Source organism: Amyelois transitella, chromosome 30 (genome assembly GCF_032362555.1).
Source record: "Amyelois transitella isolate CPQ chromosome 30, ilAmyTran1.1, whole genome shotgun sequence".
NCBI lineage: Eukaryota > Metazoa > Arthropoda > Insecta > Lepidoptera > Pyralidae > Amyelois > Amyelois transitella.
In genome coordinates, this window is record NC_083533.1 from 1,128,718 (window position 1) to 1,144,562 (window position 15,845).

General features: G+C 37.3%; 3 protein-coding genes across 4 annotated transcripts in view; 2 read left to right on the plus strand and 1 right to left on the minus strand.

Moving 5' to 3' along the window:
* LOC106143145 (putative fatty acyl-CoA reductase CG8306) overlaps window positions 1-15,845 on the plus strand; it is a 96,626-nt gene that overhangs the window by 41,095 nt on the left and 39,686 nt on the right. The window lies entirely within an intron of this gene.
* LOC106139017 (putative nuclease HARBI1) lies at window positions 5,709-7,799 on the plus strand. Of its 2 annotated transcripts, XM_060952965.1 has the most exons (6): window positions 5,709-6,093; window positions 6,206-6,446; window positions 6,529-6,725; window positions 6,825-6,957; window positions 7,058-7,199; window positions 7,353-7,799. In XM_060952965.1, the coding sequence occupies exons 2-6, from the start codon at window positions 6,210-6,212 to the stop codon at window positions 7,778-7,780; spliced, it is 1,137 nt and encodes a 378-aa protein (XP_060808948.1). In that variant the 5' UTR covers window positions 5,709-6,093; window positions 6,206-6,209; the 3' UTR covers window positions 7,781-7,799. The 2 variants fall into 2 exon arrangements, with proteins under 2 accessions (XP_060808948.1, XP_013195805.2); XM_013340351.2 differs by having other exon boundaries at window positions 5,709-6,446.
* Window positions 7,901-9,848, minus strand: LOC106135606 (uncharacterized). Its single transcript, XM_013335963.2, has 4 exons — window positions 9,218-9,848; window positions 8,848-9,042; window positions 8,518-8,650; window positions 7,901-8,341 (listed from the first exon to the last, which is right to left on the minus strand). Exons 1-4 carry the CDS (start codon window positions 9,410-9,412, stop codon window positions 8,070-8,072), a joined length of 795 nt encoding a protein of 264 aa, XP_013191417.1. The 5' UTR covers window positions 9,413-9,848; the 3' UTR covers window positions 7,901-8,069.

A 15,845-nucleotide genomic window follows, 5' to 3' on the forward strand; every position in this document is an offset into this window, starting at 1 on the left:
ATCAACCCGTCCTGAACGTCTTGCGTCCGCATCATTGAGAACTCGCAGCACACATGGCCCTTCATGGAGCACTGTCAAACGTTTGTTCTCAATTTGGGCCATTTTAAAATCCTCAAAATCATAATTGTTCAGATCATTTCCACATACTTTATAATCAACATTGCTGTTGCATGTTTCAATTCCGTTTCTGTGTATTCTGCACGCCTGAGGTTTTACCTCCTCTGATACGATTCTAGGAGTTTCTAAATCATTATCTTTATCTAACTGTATGAGTAGTTCGTTGTGATTTAGCTGACTTATGTACTGATCTGTTGATTTTGTTTTAGCCACAATTACTCTGTTGTTATCAGTTTGCATAAATCTTTGGAAAGTCTCAGAACACTGCCCCGGGTGAAGCAGTATCAAGTCAGGCTGTTTTATTTGAGCAAATACGAATTCAGCATATAAATATGCTCGTCCATTGTTCGCACAAAAAATTAAAGGTTCCGAATTCAGTCCGGCATTATTTTCAATCGTTTGGTATAACAGAAGACACAAAACAGCTGTGAAAAGATAAAAATAAACATAATTTAATCTCCCTAGTACCTATATTTCGTACATAATAAAGACGTGATAGTTACATAACTGCTTTTAATCTTTCGCGTTGCATTAACTCATATTTATATATATACCTACAGTTATTAAACGCCCACGTCAAGACCAGACCTTTATTAAAAGCAAATAAAGCAGATCATCATATAACATGATTCCAAAAGTTTCAGATAAAATGAAGGTAAGTACGTTACGTGCGCGTTTAATCCCTGCAGTATTTATATGTATATAGGTATAATGCAACGCGAGAGTCTAGAATAAGTTTATACCTAAGTGATTTATAAAAAAATACGTATAAATTTATTCTAGACTTAGTTCAGTAGATAACGCGTGAAGAGTAAACAAACAAACAAATAAACTTTCCCATTTATAATATAAGATGTAATGGGATACATTATTAAAATAATTTATGCATTAAATGAAAAAAAAAAATAACACATATCGCAATCAATTACTTTTGCTATATACCATATTTTATTTTAGAGAACACACATACATATTATCACGTCTATATCCCTCGAGGGGTTGACAGAGCCACACAGTCTTAAGAAGACCGAAAGGCCAGAATCAGCTTTATACGTAATGGAATTGAGATTCAAATAGTGACAGGTTGCAAGCCCATCGCGTACTGAAAAATCCCAAGTTTATTAGCCCATCCCTTAAACGCCTTTTACGACATCCAAGGGAAAGAGGTGGAGTAATCTTATTCTTTAGTGCCAAGAATCACACGGCACTATTTTTAAACTATCGATTGTGGCAAATGGGATGCCAATTCATAAAAAAATATATTTGTTTATTATTAAAATTTCATATAAGTCAATTAATCTGAACAATGTATTCTCACGTCCACATTTCTATTCTAAGTTTGGATAGTTGTGAAGTTGACGTTGCTGAAGAAAATGCTGCAGTGCAGTTTGTTACCGCTTCTTTTGCACTGACGCTTTGGAAGCGGCAGTTAACTTAGTTTTAAGTAATTTTATTGACGTCAACCAATGTTGATGACAATTATTAAGTGACATGAAGTATCCCATAATAATGATTAAACATATAAGAAATTTGAAATTTTGACGTGTCTGCATTCCAATTGGCAGAAACGGTGTAATGAATGTGTGTCTTTTTTTTAGGCGATGGGCTAGCAACCTGTCCCTATTTAAATCTCAATTCTATCTGTGTATGTATGTATTTTTAATTATGTTAAAAAGCGACTAAGGAAAAAGGCGACTAAGGAATAGGCTTATAAACTTGGGATTCCTCTTTTACGCGATGGGCTAGCAACCTGTCACTATTTAAATCTCAATTCTATCACTAAGCCAAACAGCTGAACGTGGCCATTCAGTCTTTTCAAGAGTATTGGCTCTGTCTACCCCGCAAGGCATATAGACGTGACCATATGTATGTATGTATGTAATGTGTGTAAATTTATTTTATTCCCTCACCTTGCCACCTCATAGTCGAATAAAAGACTAAAGTAAAATTATTTAAAAAATTCGTGTCATAATTATGTACCTATATAAGTGAATATAATTACTATTTACGCTTAGTAACAATGTTACTATTAAAACATTAATTACCATATTGTGTATATTTTAACTTGGCTTGAAATTTGAAAAAGATGGTAGTAGCATAATAAAATTTAAGTGATACCTTGTATCTTAGTGCCGTGTGGTTCCCGGCACCAATACAAAAAAGAATAGGACCACTCCATCTCTTTCCCATGGATGTCGTAAAAGGCGACTAAGGGATAGGCTTACAAACTTGGGATTAATTTTTAGGCGACGGATTAGCAACCTGTCACTATTTGAATCTCAATTCTATCATTAAGCTAAATAGCTGAATGTGTCCATTCAGTCTTTTCAAGACTGCTGGCTCTGTCTACCCCGCTAGGGATATAGACGTGGTCATATGTATGTATGTATTAGATTGAGAAAGGCGTTAGGCAAGGATGTGTTGCGTAATTGAGGCTGTTCGACCTATTTATGGATAGTTGTTTGACAGATTTGAAAGAGTCTTAAAGTGGATTAAGGATGAACGAGTTATGAGTGTAAGAATACATACATACATATGGTCACGTCTATATCCCTTGCGGGGTAGACAGAGCCAACAGTCTTGAAAAGACTGAATGGCCACGTTCAGCTATTGAGTTTAAGAATTATTGAGTTTTGGATAAGTATTTGTGACATGTAACCTTTGCGTGTGACGTACATCTAGTGACTTATCAAAGGTCACATTTAATTAGTACATTAAATGTTCACAAACATAACGCAAGAGGTGTTAATAGCTGACGTGATTAGAAATACATTTATATAGATACTAGAGGCCGCCCGCGACTTCGTCCGCATGGAAACCCTATTAATCCCGCGGGAACTCTGGGATAAAAAGTAGCCTATGTGTTATTCTGGGTCTTCAGCTACCTACATACCAAATTTCATGGTAATCGGTTCAGTAGTTTTTGCGTGAAAGAGTAACAAACATCCATACAAACTTTCGCCTTTATAATAGTAGTAGGATAGTAGGATATTTTTTAATTTATTCAACATCAGTTATTTTAAGTAAACACTTTTTTTTAAAGTAACATACACACTTGTAGTCTTTTCAAGACTGTTGGTTCTGTCTCCCCGCAAGGGATATAGACGTGACTATATGTATGTATGAAACAAACATACATACATATAATCTATATCCCTTGCGGGGTAGACAGAGCCAACAGTCTCGAAAAGACTGATAGGCCACGACTAGCTGTTTGGCTTATCTAGTGATAGAATTGAGATTCAAACAGTGACAGATGTCGCATTTTACGACATCCATGGGTAACAGATGGAGTGGTGTTATTGTTTTTCTATTGGTACCAGGAACCACACGGCACCGTTTATAAAGTAACCATGTTTCTAAAATGCGCTTGTAGCGAGAGCGATGATTCGGGCTCGACCACCACCAAAGGGGAGATCTTCCGCCAGGCTGGTGTGATGCCTGGGGAACCGCGTGACAGACGATATTGAGTCAGAGGTTGTATTTATACTCTAATTTGTGCAATCTTTGCTTGCGCGATTTAGATTCTTCGTTGCTATTGGCTGAGCGCGTCAGTTTCTTTGTCATGATTGACAGATGGAGTGTGACGTTAGTGATGTCGCCACAGGCATGATAAAAATGGAATGAACTTTTTCTTCTTTTTTTTTAAATAAACTTCCATAATGAGAGAAAGCATGAGTTTTGTAGTTATGAGTTCATCATTTCGTATTTTTTGACACAATCAAAATCAAATAGGTACAATATTTTATTAACAAAATAAGCCTGCGCAAGCACATTTTCACGTCATTTTACATTTCAATAGATTAAAATTATGTAATATCTGATTTATAACAGCTGTGCCCGCGACTTCGTCCGCGTGGAATTGTTATTTTGGGCATCATTGAAGGATTGAACCAAGGATTAATAACTTACCCGTGTTTTTCACATTTTCCATTATTTCTTCGCTTCTAATATTTGCAGCGTGATGTTATATAGCCTAATACCTCGATAAAAGGTCTATTTAACGCAAAAATATTTTTTAAATTTGAACCAGTAGTTCCTGAGATTAGCGCGTTCAAACAAATATACAAACTCTTCAGCATTATAATATTAGTATATATTAGTGTTTGTCAAAAATCTACAATTACGTAGGTACTACATAAGCATCACAAATAAAAAAATAATTATTTATAGTTCGTGCTATGCACTTAATCCCATTGAAGCTATCGTCCCCTTCAAAAAACAGAAGTTGGCTGAACGCCTGAGAATATAATATTATATCATTCGACTGATTTAGGGCCTAAAAATTAAAAAAATATAACATATTGTCTGATTCTGTCAATTCGATGACAGATCTTAATCAATATTTGGTCATTAACCTACTTATTTATAAATAATATCAGACTATAAAATAATTTCATATAAAGAAACTTACAAGGAAGAAAAGACATAAAAGTATAGTCTTGAGGTCAAAAATAATAAGGACAATAAACATAAAAAATAATAAGTAAATAAACACATCGAAGAAGTTACTAGAAATTTTTTTCCAGCTAAAAAATTTCATTAGTTTTCTATAAGATTAGGTGTATTGCAAGAAAGAACCATATGTGTTGGATTTTAAACATAACTTATAATACCGCTTCCAAAGCGGCGGCACAAACTACACTCCAGCATTTTCGCTGGACGTCAACATACTTTATAAAGCCAGTCGCCAATTAAGAGATCTATAAAAACTATATATAAGTATTTGGATATATTTAATATCCAAATACTGACAGAACCGTCACCGCGAATTATTTATTTATAGAATTTTCTTATCCGTAATGATTTAACATACCATGTTTAATTTCAAGCCAAGTTAAAACAAACACGTTAATTTTAATTACCGTTTTTATTGTATGGTGTTATTCGATAACTCTATTTTGGATACATCATTTCCAATTGCCTTTTGGCGACGTTGCATTATTTGAATTATAATGTGGAAAGGTGAGATAAATATTTATACGTACATACTACCACGTTGCCCTCCCTTACGGGGTAGACAGGGCCAACAGTCTAGCAAAGACTAAAAGGCCACGTTGAGCTGTTTGGCCTAATGATAGAATTGAGATTCAAATAGTGACAGATTGCTTGCCCATCGCCTAAAAGAAGACTCCCAAGCTTATAATATTACTAGAGGCCGCCCGCGACTTCGTCCGCATGGAAACCCTATCAATCCCGCGGGAACTCCGGGATAAAAAGTAGCCTATATTGTTATTCTGGGTCTTCAGCTACCTACATACCAAATTTCATCGTAATCGGTTCAGAAGTTTCTGCGTGAAAGAGTAACAAACATCCATACAAACTTTCGCCTTTATAATAGTAGTAGGAAGTAGGAAGTAGGATTCGTTTAATAAATAGGTACAACATTTTATTTTATCATCCACAGATGTGATATTCCTCTTATTATTTCAAACGATTTCAACAAACGCTGAAATCAATTCGGAGACTGTGACGTGTGGGAATGACGGTCACACATACACTTATAAAGATCTGAAATTAGCTCAGACACGACACTCAGGATTGAATCTGTTACACGTTGGACCATGTTCTAAGACATTTCAACTATTGGCAAAGGAACATAATTACAAGCCTTTAATAGTTGATGCGAAATCACATCATGAGCAGGAACATAATTACATGCCTTTAATAGTTGATGCGAAATCACATCATAAACTGTAGGGTTACTCTTGACGCGGTCGAGTTACGATCAAAATCGAATTGACATCGAGAATCAGTAATTTGGTACTCTGGAAAACGACCGAAGCGCCAATCGAGTTGTGGTCGAATAGTGAACTACTTGAAATCGAAAACCGCCGTTATGTCTTACTCTCGACACTATCGAGATCGAGTTATGCTCATGTTTAAATCGAAAACATACGTCAAATCACACGATTCACAAGACGCTACTTTTTTGAAATCAAAAGTGTGTTTTCAAGATTAAATTATAGAAAATAGGTAAGTTTCTTTAACAATAATGCTTTGAGATACAATAATCTTTCTTCGTGAGTGAAAGTGCTGGGAAATATTTGCAATTTTTTGTCTACAACTTTGTTTTGTGGATTGATAGCAGGATGGCTCGACTTGCAGCACAATTAAATTTATTGGATGAAGCTGAGAGAGTTGACGCACGCCAAAGAAGAAGAAGAACGCAAATAGCACGTTATTGTGCAGCAGCTATAGAAATTGGCGATGAAGAATTTGTGGCAAACTATCGAATAACAAAAGAAATTTTTTTGGAGCTTGTGGAGGTGCTCTCCCCATACTTAAAGGCACCTTCTCGCAGAAGTGATATTCCCATAAAATTTAAGGCAAGTATTTGAGTTCTTTATAGTTTTTTCGTTCTAGTTCTAAAATCTATACCTAAATCTTTAAATTTTCTTCTTGTTATAGATATTGGTTGCTCTCTCTTTTTATGCATCAGGCAGTTATCAACGTATCGTAGGAAGGAACTATGGTACTGCAATGTCACAGCAGTCAGTGTCAAGGTGTATCAAAGAGGTGACCGATGCGTTCAACCAAATAATAATTCTACAAAAATATATAAAGTTCCCTACTAATGTTAATGAACGGAATGCTATAAAGATGAAGTAAGTAGTTACAATAAAATTTTCTTATAGGAAAATGTTTGTAGGAAACATAAATTTTATAATAAATATTACATTTCATAATTTTTTTTTAACTTTTAGATTCTATGAAAAATATGGAATACCCGGTGTTATTGGTTGTGTAGATGGAACACATGTGGCCATGGTAAGACCATCAGAGAATGAGGATTGGTATTTCAACCGAAAACACTACCATTCCAGAAATGTGCAAATTGTAAGATCATTTAAATTAACTATACCTTACCAAATGAAGTAATTTGTGAATGTATAGGTTGCCACTGTTAAAAGATATATTAATTTTTTTATTGTTTCAGATATGTGATTTTGATCTAAATATTATAAGTGTAGATGCATGTTTTGGTGGTGCTACCCATGATTCACACATCTTTAACCAACATGCAATCAAAAATCACCTAATTGATTTAGTGAACCAAGGGGAGACAGTGTATTTGTTAGGTAAGTGTTTATTTTTATTATTTATTTACATTTCTATGATTGGAAAAATTTCATTAGAATATTTTCCTAGATGCTACCTCAGCTGTTAAGCATAGGTGCCCAGTCTAGGTACTAAGCTGAACTTAAATAATGACATCTTGTTAATATTTGCAGGTGACTCGGGGTATGCACAAAGAGAGTACATGATGACACCAATTGTCAATGCTGCAGCTGGTTCTCCAGAAGAATTCTATACACAAATACACTGTTCAGCTCGTAACAGAGTGGAACGAACGATAGGGTTATTAAAGGCACGTTGGCGGTGTTTGCTGAAGCATAGGGTGCTTCATTATAAACCAGACATGGTTTCAAAAATAATTAACGCATGTTGTGTGCTACATAATATGTGTAACACAGCACGCATCCCCTCCCCCAGCGAAGTTAACCCTTCGCTGTCGTCGGGCACCGCGCAGCAGCCATCGTCGGAGCCCGCGCCGAGCGCCGCCGCGCACAGCGCTGGAGCTACGCTGGAACTGCGCAGAGGAGTTGAAGCCCGGCAACGTATAGTGAATATGTTGTGGACAAGGAGACGAACAAATTAATAAAGATATATCATATTAATATTGTTTTATTTTATACATTTATACTACCACTACTACTCTATGCTATTAATTTAATTGCAAAAATTATTAAGTAAACATAATTGTAACACTTAAAAATATGGTACACATTACAAAGTATTTCTGTTAACATTGGTATTTGTCAAATAATACTAATGTAATCTACTAGTTATAACATGGAATAAAAAAGAAAAACAACAAATAAACAGCAATACCATCCATATCCATAAATCCAAAAACTACTTTACTTTTACGTTTAATTGTAGAAACTTTAATGTGATTGCATAAAAGTTTCTACAACATTAACCAGTCTTTCCCCAAATATTGATATGGCTTCAGCTATATTATTGCAAGCTGCAGCAAGTCCCGCCATATTCTCTTGCAATGCTCTAGCCTGAAGAAGCTCTGCCTCCACCCGCTTCTCTTCAATGGAAACAAGGCGATCTCTTTCAACTTGAAGTTGAGATCGCCTACCTCGCTCTCCTGTTGTTCTGGCAGCTTGACGACTCAACCTGGCTCGAATTCGAGGGCTTCTTCTCGGGGCTGTAAAATTAAAACATAATATTGGTAAACTTTATTTATTAACTAACATAACATAAATCTTTAGGTAATTAATTTCATATTATATATATATAATTATATAGATTTCATCTAGTTGAAAAAGGGGAAGAAATCCAAAGTTTGTACTCCCGTTGCATAAAATAGAAAGACAAACTTACTAGATTGCATAGAGGCTAAAGGTGGAGAGTGGGCTGGAGTTCCCGGTAGAGGTAAGACGATAGAATCTTCCTGTTGTCCTAGTGGTGTTGATGTTACACTGGCTGGCAATGGCTGGCTGGTTGATGGTTGGTCCTAATTACAATAATTCAGAATTAGTTTAACAATAGAAAAACAAATTTATCAACTCCATGGTTCTAACCTGCATGTTCCAATAAGTTCTTTGTTTAATTTAGCACTGAGGGGCAAAGGATTGTGGAATAAATATTTTAAATGCAAAATTTTATGCGATCTCTCTTTGCTATTTTAACTTCTTTAATAAAAATTATCACCTGAGATGGTAGTATTGGAACACTAAACTGAGAGTCCCCTTCTGCAAAACCCCTGCCACCAAGAATAGCCACCATTCTCTCCTCTATACATGTGAGTGGAGGTAAGTTGGCAGATCTACCACCTCCGGTTCGGTTGGCATCTGCATTACGCTGCCCTAAAACTTTCTTTAGGGCATATTTTTTGTCAGTCCAAAACTGAAAACGAATAAATAACCATTAACATTATGCATATTTATACTTTTTTAATAAAACATTTATGATTGAATAAAGAAACTTGTAAATATCCATAGAAAAATGCATCAACATTATCTTCACAATGAAACTACTAGCAATATTTAATTATTTATATATCATGCATTAAACATCTTACCTTTGTCCAACCTTTGGCATCTTTTTGCGTCCCTCCCATAGCATTTAGCGTAATGGTAATTTCTTCCCATTTTCTTTTAGTCTCCCACTTTGCTTGAGCGGAACGCAGATGACCTTTAGCTATTCCTGGATTTTCCTCCAAAAAATTCACCAAAGCTTCCAACTGGGGATATGTAGGCCTTGCATTCTGACTCATGTTCAAAAAGTTTTGATAGCGTATTAAAGGAAATATAACAGATGAAGTAAAAATATTAGACGTGTGAACAAACGAAGCTCACTCTTCGACTTACTTATAAAACCCATATCAATAAATAACATAAATTCTGTTAAAAAGGCAACACAAAACCACTTAAACATTTTTTCAAACATTCCAAGCACTTGAAAGTTTTCTGTTTTTACTAAATTTTTTTATAAACGCGCGCCCCTTTTTCTATGAAGTGTCACTGTCAAAGTTCTTTTTTAAAAATTGTGCAAAGGTATTTATTAATCCAATAAAATTCTTTAGTTTGATCGAAAATTAGTAACGTTTCACTAGTTATTGTGCCCTTATTTGATGTAAAATAGCTTATATTTACAGAAACATTACAAAATATATGTGTTTTTGGAAGAAAAGAAGTCATTGTAAATTTAAAATTTTAGATAGTAAAGTCACTATAAAGAACCTTTCATTCGATGTAGATTACGTCATCACCCGGAAATGGTTAACGGATCGCCATCTTAGGTTGATTTCAACTCGATCTCGATTTCGATTCGATTCGGCTCAAGAGTACCGTTTTGTGATCAATATCAGATTTTGTCGAGATCGAATCGAGATCGAATATCGAGATCGAATCAAAGTCAAGAGTTGGCCTGCTGACCGCTAAAGAACGCGAAGATGATTCAGGTGACTCCGGATGCGTCCAAGTTATATTGGGAGATGGGAGAATTATTAAAAGCAAAAATGAATGTGGTAAAAACACAAAAACTTACATATTGCGAAGCGGAACGTGTAGAAGGAACTATTTTGGTGATGATAACCTTGCAATCTTATGCGGGAATGATCTTAACGATTATAATTATGAAGATTTTAAGCTAGCACAGTTGAAAGACCCTCGATTGAAAGTGTTGCACAAAAGTCCGTGTGTGTTACGAACTGATGATGACCAATACCGCTCTACGTTGAGGTGTTTTGGTTTTAATTTGTTTCCCAAAAGACGTCCAATTAATCGACCGCGGCCGGGTGGTCACTACCCCGGAACACCTGGTGGGCCTGGTGGGCCGGGTGGGCCTGGCGGACCTGGTGGTCCTGGTGGGCCTGGCGGGCCTGGTGGTCCTGGTGGGCCTGGTGGGCCGGGTGGACCAGGTGGGCCAGGAGGGCCTGGTGGTCCTTCAGGGCCTTCGGGGGGTGGCGGGCATGGTGGACATGGATCACCTGGATCGGCTGGTGCACCGGGATGGCCTGGTGAACCAGGTGCTCCTGGGGGACCTGGTGGTCCAGGAGGACCGGGTGGCCCGGGAGGACCTGGGGGGCCTGGCGGGTCAGGAGGGCCTGGTAGGCCTGGAAAGCCTGGTAGTGGCGGAGGAGGTGGTGGCGGAGGAGGAGGCGGAGGCGGCGGAGGAGGCGGCGGAGGAGGCGGAGGAGGAGGTGGTGGGCATGGAGCTCATGGATGGCCTGGAATGCCCGGTGGCCCTGGTGGGCCTGGTGGCCCTGGTGGGCCTGGTGGACCTGGTGGACCCGGTGGGCCAGGTGGGCCAAGTGGACCTAATGAGTATGACGAAGATGGCCATAGGGCATTCCAGTGGCCAGGATCGCCCGGTGCCCCTGGTGGGCCAGGAGGACCTGGTGGGCCAGGAGGACCTGGTGGGCAAGGTGGTGGAGGAGGAGGCGTATGGGGGAACCCGGGACAATGTTACGGATTAGACTGTATAGTTCACGGGGTAAAAGACGTAATTGGCGGTGTAACCAAAGTTGTCAAAGGGTCCGTTATAGGAATTTTAGGATTCGGTCAAAATTACTATAAGAAATTGAAATAAATGAACATTGAATATACAACGAAGTATTTGCTATTTATTTTATATGTTACCCAAGACTCCGTATTAATTTGAATAGACTATATTAATACATAGTTTGGTCATGTGGAGAGGATGAATGAAAGCAGGTTGACAAAGCAGATATACAAGGAGAGTGTGGGGGGAAAGGTCGGGGTGGGAAGACCTAGACGAACGTATCTTGATCATATTAAGGACGTCCTGGCAAAGGGTCAAGTCAAGAGTACCCGAAACCTCAAGCTCTCTTGACCATTGGCCAAGACGTTCCTGATTTGTTCAAAGTATATCTATAACCACACATACATAAAATCAAGCCTCTGTCTCGGAGGGGTAGGCAGAGACTACCTCTTTCCAATTGCCACGATCTCTCATACTTCCTTCGCTTCATCTACATTCATAACTCTCTTCATGCAAGCTCGGCGGTTTCGGGTACTCTTGACCTGACCCTTTACCAGAACGTCCTTAATTTGATCAAGATACGTTCTAGGTCTTCCCACTCCCACCTTTCTGTGTGCATAAATAAGTAAATAAATAAATTTAATTGCCTGACTATGTAAGTTTCCTCACGATGTTTTCTCTCACTGGAAGAGCATTAGTTATCACTCATACAAAACTATTCAAAAAGGCTCGACTGGCTGTACATAGGGGCGTGTTGGTCCTGACATTAATGTATGGGAGTGAAAGGTATATATGGCTATGGGTATGGCAAAAGAAGCACGAAAGCAGAATAAATGCATTGGAAATGAGAGCGTTAAGGAGTATGTTGGGTGTGAAATTGAGTGACCGGATAAGGAACTTGAGATTATTCTTTTAGGCGATGGGCTAGCAACCTGTCACAATTTAAATCTCAATTGTATCATTAAGTCAAATAGCTGAACGTGGCCTATCAGTCTTTTCCAGACTGTCGGCTCTGTCTGCCCCACAGGGGATATAGACGTGACCATATTATAATTAGATTTAAGTGATGTGACGTCAATAAGTGATACCTCGTATCCAATTTTGAAAATAAATCTATTCTATTCTATTCCATATGTGTACTTTAACTGTTCTACTACCGCCGACGCTTCAATACATTGAACAAAATATATTTAAAAGAAATTACACAAAAATCCAAAACAAAATCTTTTTTGTGTTACGTTAAGATATTTCATAAGCAATTACGATTTTTTTTACATGTTTAATTTCAAGCCTTAATATTTCTACATAAAGCCACTTTTCATTTTGTTATTTACATAAAAAACGATTATATATTTAATTTTTCACGCATGGCCACTACAACTATAAATAAATGATTTTATAAATTGTCATTTTTAGCACCATTTGTATTTTTAGCTTAACTGTAAGAGGAAAATGTTGTTCAAATTGAAAAAAGGTATGTAATAGTTTTACTTTCCTCCTCCTCAGTCGTTCATACTTGATAGAGTGGTCGTGGTTTTATGATGATGCGTCTTCCTTGGACAATGCAGCCTCAGCGATGCGCCTCCATTTGTTGCGGTCTTCAGCGTTACGGGAACATTGGACTAGATATGCTTGTGTCACAATCACAACTTTTATTGAGTCTGTCCAACGCGTTTTACTTTAGAGAACCATTATTCCCGCAAAAAACTTAAAAATTTTGATTATTTTCCGGTCTCGTGGGAATTTTGTGATATTCTCACTTACAATCTTCTTCCTCCTGGCGTAAGTGCCGGTTAAATCCTCACCTCTCTGGAGAGGAGAACGGATGCGCCTTGCGACTATTCATTTTGGATTGTGTGAGTCAGGTTTTTAAGCGAAGGCGACTACCATTTGACCTCCGCAACTATTGCAGGGAAACCGGATAGGAATTATATAGGATTAGCGAAGGAAAATACGTCACATTTCAGCCTCTCATGAAGTTACAGCTCTACGCTGTCAATTGTTCATCCACCATCGCAAGAGACTTATATGATTGACAATCCCAATACTGATCCCCTTAAGGGGCTGGGCGCTGATATTTTGTAACCATTTTTGAGTTGGATCAAGCTTAACACCTGAGAAATTTGAACAATTGTTTTTGTGTAATGCGAGTACAAACAGAAATTCTAAAAATCAATTTGTTTTGTTTCTATTTTTTATTTTTTGGCAACATCTTTCAAGTGCAGGCATCGGTCAATTACAATTTTATTTTATTATATAATATATATTAATATTATTATTATATTCCCGAAGTATTGGCATTTTAGTAACAACTTATCCAAAGTATGATTATTTTGTACTATTCCAATAATAACACTGTCGTCCATATAACTACGATGGAAATAAATTTGAGTCTGAAATAAATAAAGTTAAATTGTTCATACGATTCGTTTAGCCCTAATTCTTTTTTTCTCTCCAGATTTGATATTATTGATGTGTCTGATAACCATCAGCAAAGCAGATATGTTTCCACAACTAGCATTTTGCGGAACAGATGGACGTACATATTCATTAGATGAATTAACATCAGTACAAATCAAACCTGTATTGGCTTACGAAGGCGCGTGTTCTAGAGAATTCGAACCACCCACAAAATACAAACTATTTGACGTTTCATTATTAACACCAGTTTGCGGAAATGACTATCGAACTTACGACAGTGAATTCGAATTTGAAGTAGCTAAAATCGAAGATCCATATCTGGAAATACTATACCTGGGCCCTTGTAAAACATCTCATTCGGCACCACTTAGAAGCAAATCGGTTTGTGGAAGTGACTACAAGACTTACAATATTCGAGGGTTCCTATTGGCTAGATTAAAAGAACCTGGCCTGAGATTGATGGACACGAAATCGTGCCCGGTTAATGAGAAGCAAGTCGAGAAGGAATTCGTCGATGTGACAATTCGTTTTGGTGATTCTACAAGGGGACATGATAGAGATTTTGAATCGTGGCACGTAACAAGGAGAAAGACATTCGGCTATCCGAGGAACCATAGGAAGTTTAAATTAAAATCGTTAAGTAACAGTATATCTAAATTAGGTAAAAATCACATTCATAGATCATTCATAGATTCAGATTCATTGTTGGATTTTCGCCTCTGAACCAAGAGGTAGGGTTCGATTCCCGGTCAGGTCATGATAGAAAAATATATTTTTCTGATTGGCGTGGATCTTATATGTTTATCTATATAAGTATCTAGCATAAAACTAAATAGTATAAAGCAAAGTCACTTCCCGCATCTAAGCGTGTAGCTATATGTATGTATTATGTCTTTATGTATGTATGATTAGATCTTTAAAAATACACAACGGATTTTGATACAGTTTTTTTTAATAGATAAAGTGATTGAAGAAGAAGGTTTATATATAGTACCGTTGAGTTAGTATCTTGAAACGCAACTTTCTTGCACGCTAACTCAATCTGTATAAAATGAGATTCCACTGCAAATCCCACTTTGGTCAGATTTAAAGGCGACTCTTTAAAACACGTGTGTAAACCTCAATTATCATAGTTTAATAACTTAATGACGTCAAATATTACTTGGCGTCGCATATCGAATTAGTGCAAACTAACCTCTGAGTGGCCTGATAGCATTTGGCCAGTGTATGTCTTATTAGATGTAGAAAAAAAAAAGTTCAAAGTGCCGTGTGGTTCCCGGCACCAATACAAAAAAGAATAGGACCACTCCATCTCTTTCCCATGGATGTCGTAAAAGCCGACTAAGGGGCAGGCTTATAAACTTGGGATTCTTCTTTTAGGCGATGGGCTAGCAACCTGTAACTATTTGAATCTCAATCCTATCTTAAAGCCAAATAGCTAAACGTGGCCTATCAGTCTTTACAAGACTGTAGGCTCTGTCTACGCCGCAAGGGATATAGACGTGATTGTATGTATGTAGAAAAAAAACCATTTCTTCTTATTCAAGTTTATTTAGTCCCCTACACCTGCAGTCTCAGTCGTTCAAACCAGTCGCGCATTGTATCGAATATGGATGGCAGATACTTAAAACCAGGTTTAAAGATTTTTGGTATCTGGGTAAATACACTTAAACCCTGGCCTTCACGAACGACATCGCCATAACAATCACTACAATCATTGGGATCACGAAACACATTGAAATGGTCATCTGCCAATTGTAATACACATGGCCCTGGATGCAGAATTTTGACATTCTGTTGTTCGCTCCAACTGAACTCTTTTACTTTGTAGGTCTTTAAATCATTACCGCAGAAAACTTTATCATCAAATTTTATGTCATTATTTATTGATGTAACGATTTCCTCGACTGTTTCACTGGTGGCTGTATTCAAACACGGCCCATGATGCGGAATTTTTAAGTGAGATTGTTTCAATTTGGCGTGTAGCAATTCTATAGCGCTGTTGTAAGTTCGACCATCGTCACCACATACTTTTGTTTCTGGTTTTGTTTTAACTATTTGTGAATTCTCAATCTCGGGACAGAGTCCATCATAAGACATTGTCAGACCAGGTGAATCAGGTACTCTAGATAGAAACCGTTGAAGTAAATGCGTACCCTCGTATTTGTGAATGCGCCCGTTGATTTCACATAATATTGTTGTTAATGCGTCACGACCGCATACTGTGATCATCCGAATTGACAATAGTAATATTACCTCTGCAATTATTTTAGAAGTTTATT

Bases quoted from the DNA above. Each gene is read 5' to 3' on its own strand.
- LOC106139017 (XM_013340351.2), top strand. From the start codon at position 6,210: ATGGCTCGACTTGCAGCACAATTAAATTTATTGGATGAAGCTGAGAGA. The intron at 6,447-6,528 runs GCAAGTATTTGA...TTCTTGTTATAG, and splicing joins ATATTCCCATAAAATTTAAG to ATATTGGTTGCTCTCTCTTT. The intron at 7,200-7,352 runs GTAAGTGTTTAT...TAATATTTGCAG, and splicing joins GGAGACAGTGTATTTGTTAG to GTGACTCGGGGTATGCACAA.
- LOC106135606 (XM_013335963.2), bottom strand. From the start codon at position 9,412: ATGAGTCAGAATGCAAGGCCTACATATCCCCAGTTGGAAGCTTTGGTG. The intron at 9,043-9,217 runs GTAAGATGTTTA...ATTCGTTTTCAG, and splicing joins ATGCCAAAGGTTGGACAAAG to TTTTGGACTGACAAAAAATA. The intron at 8,342-8,517 runs GTAAGTTTGTCT...TTAATTTTACAG, and splicing joins TTTAGCCTCTATGCAATCTA to CCCCGAGAAGAAGCCCTCGA.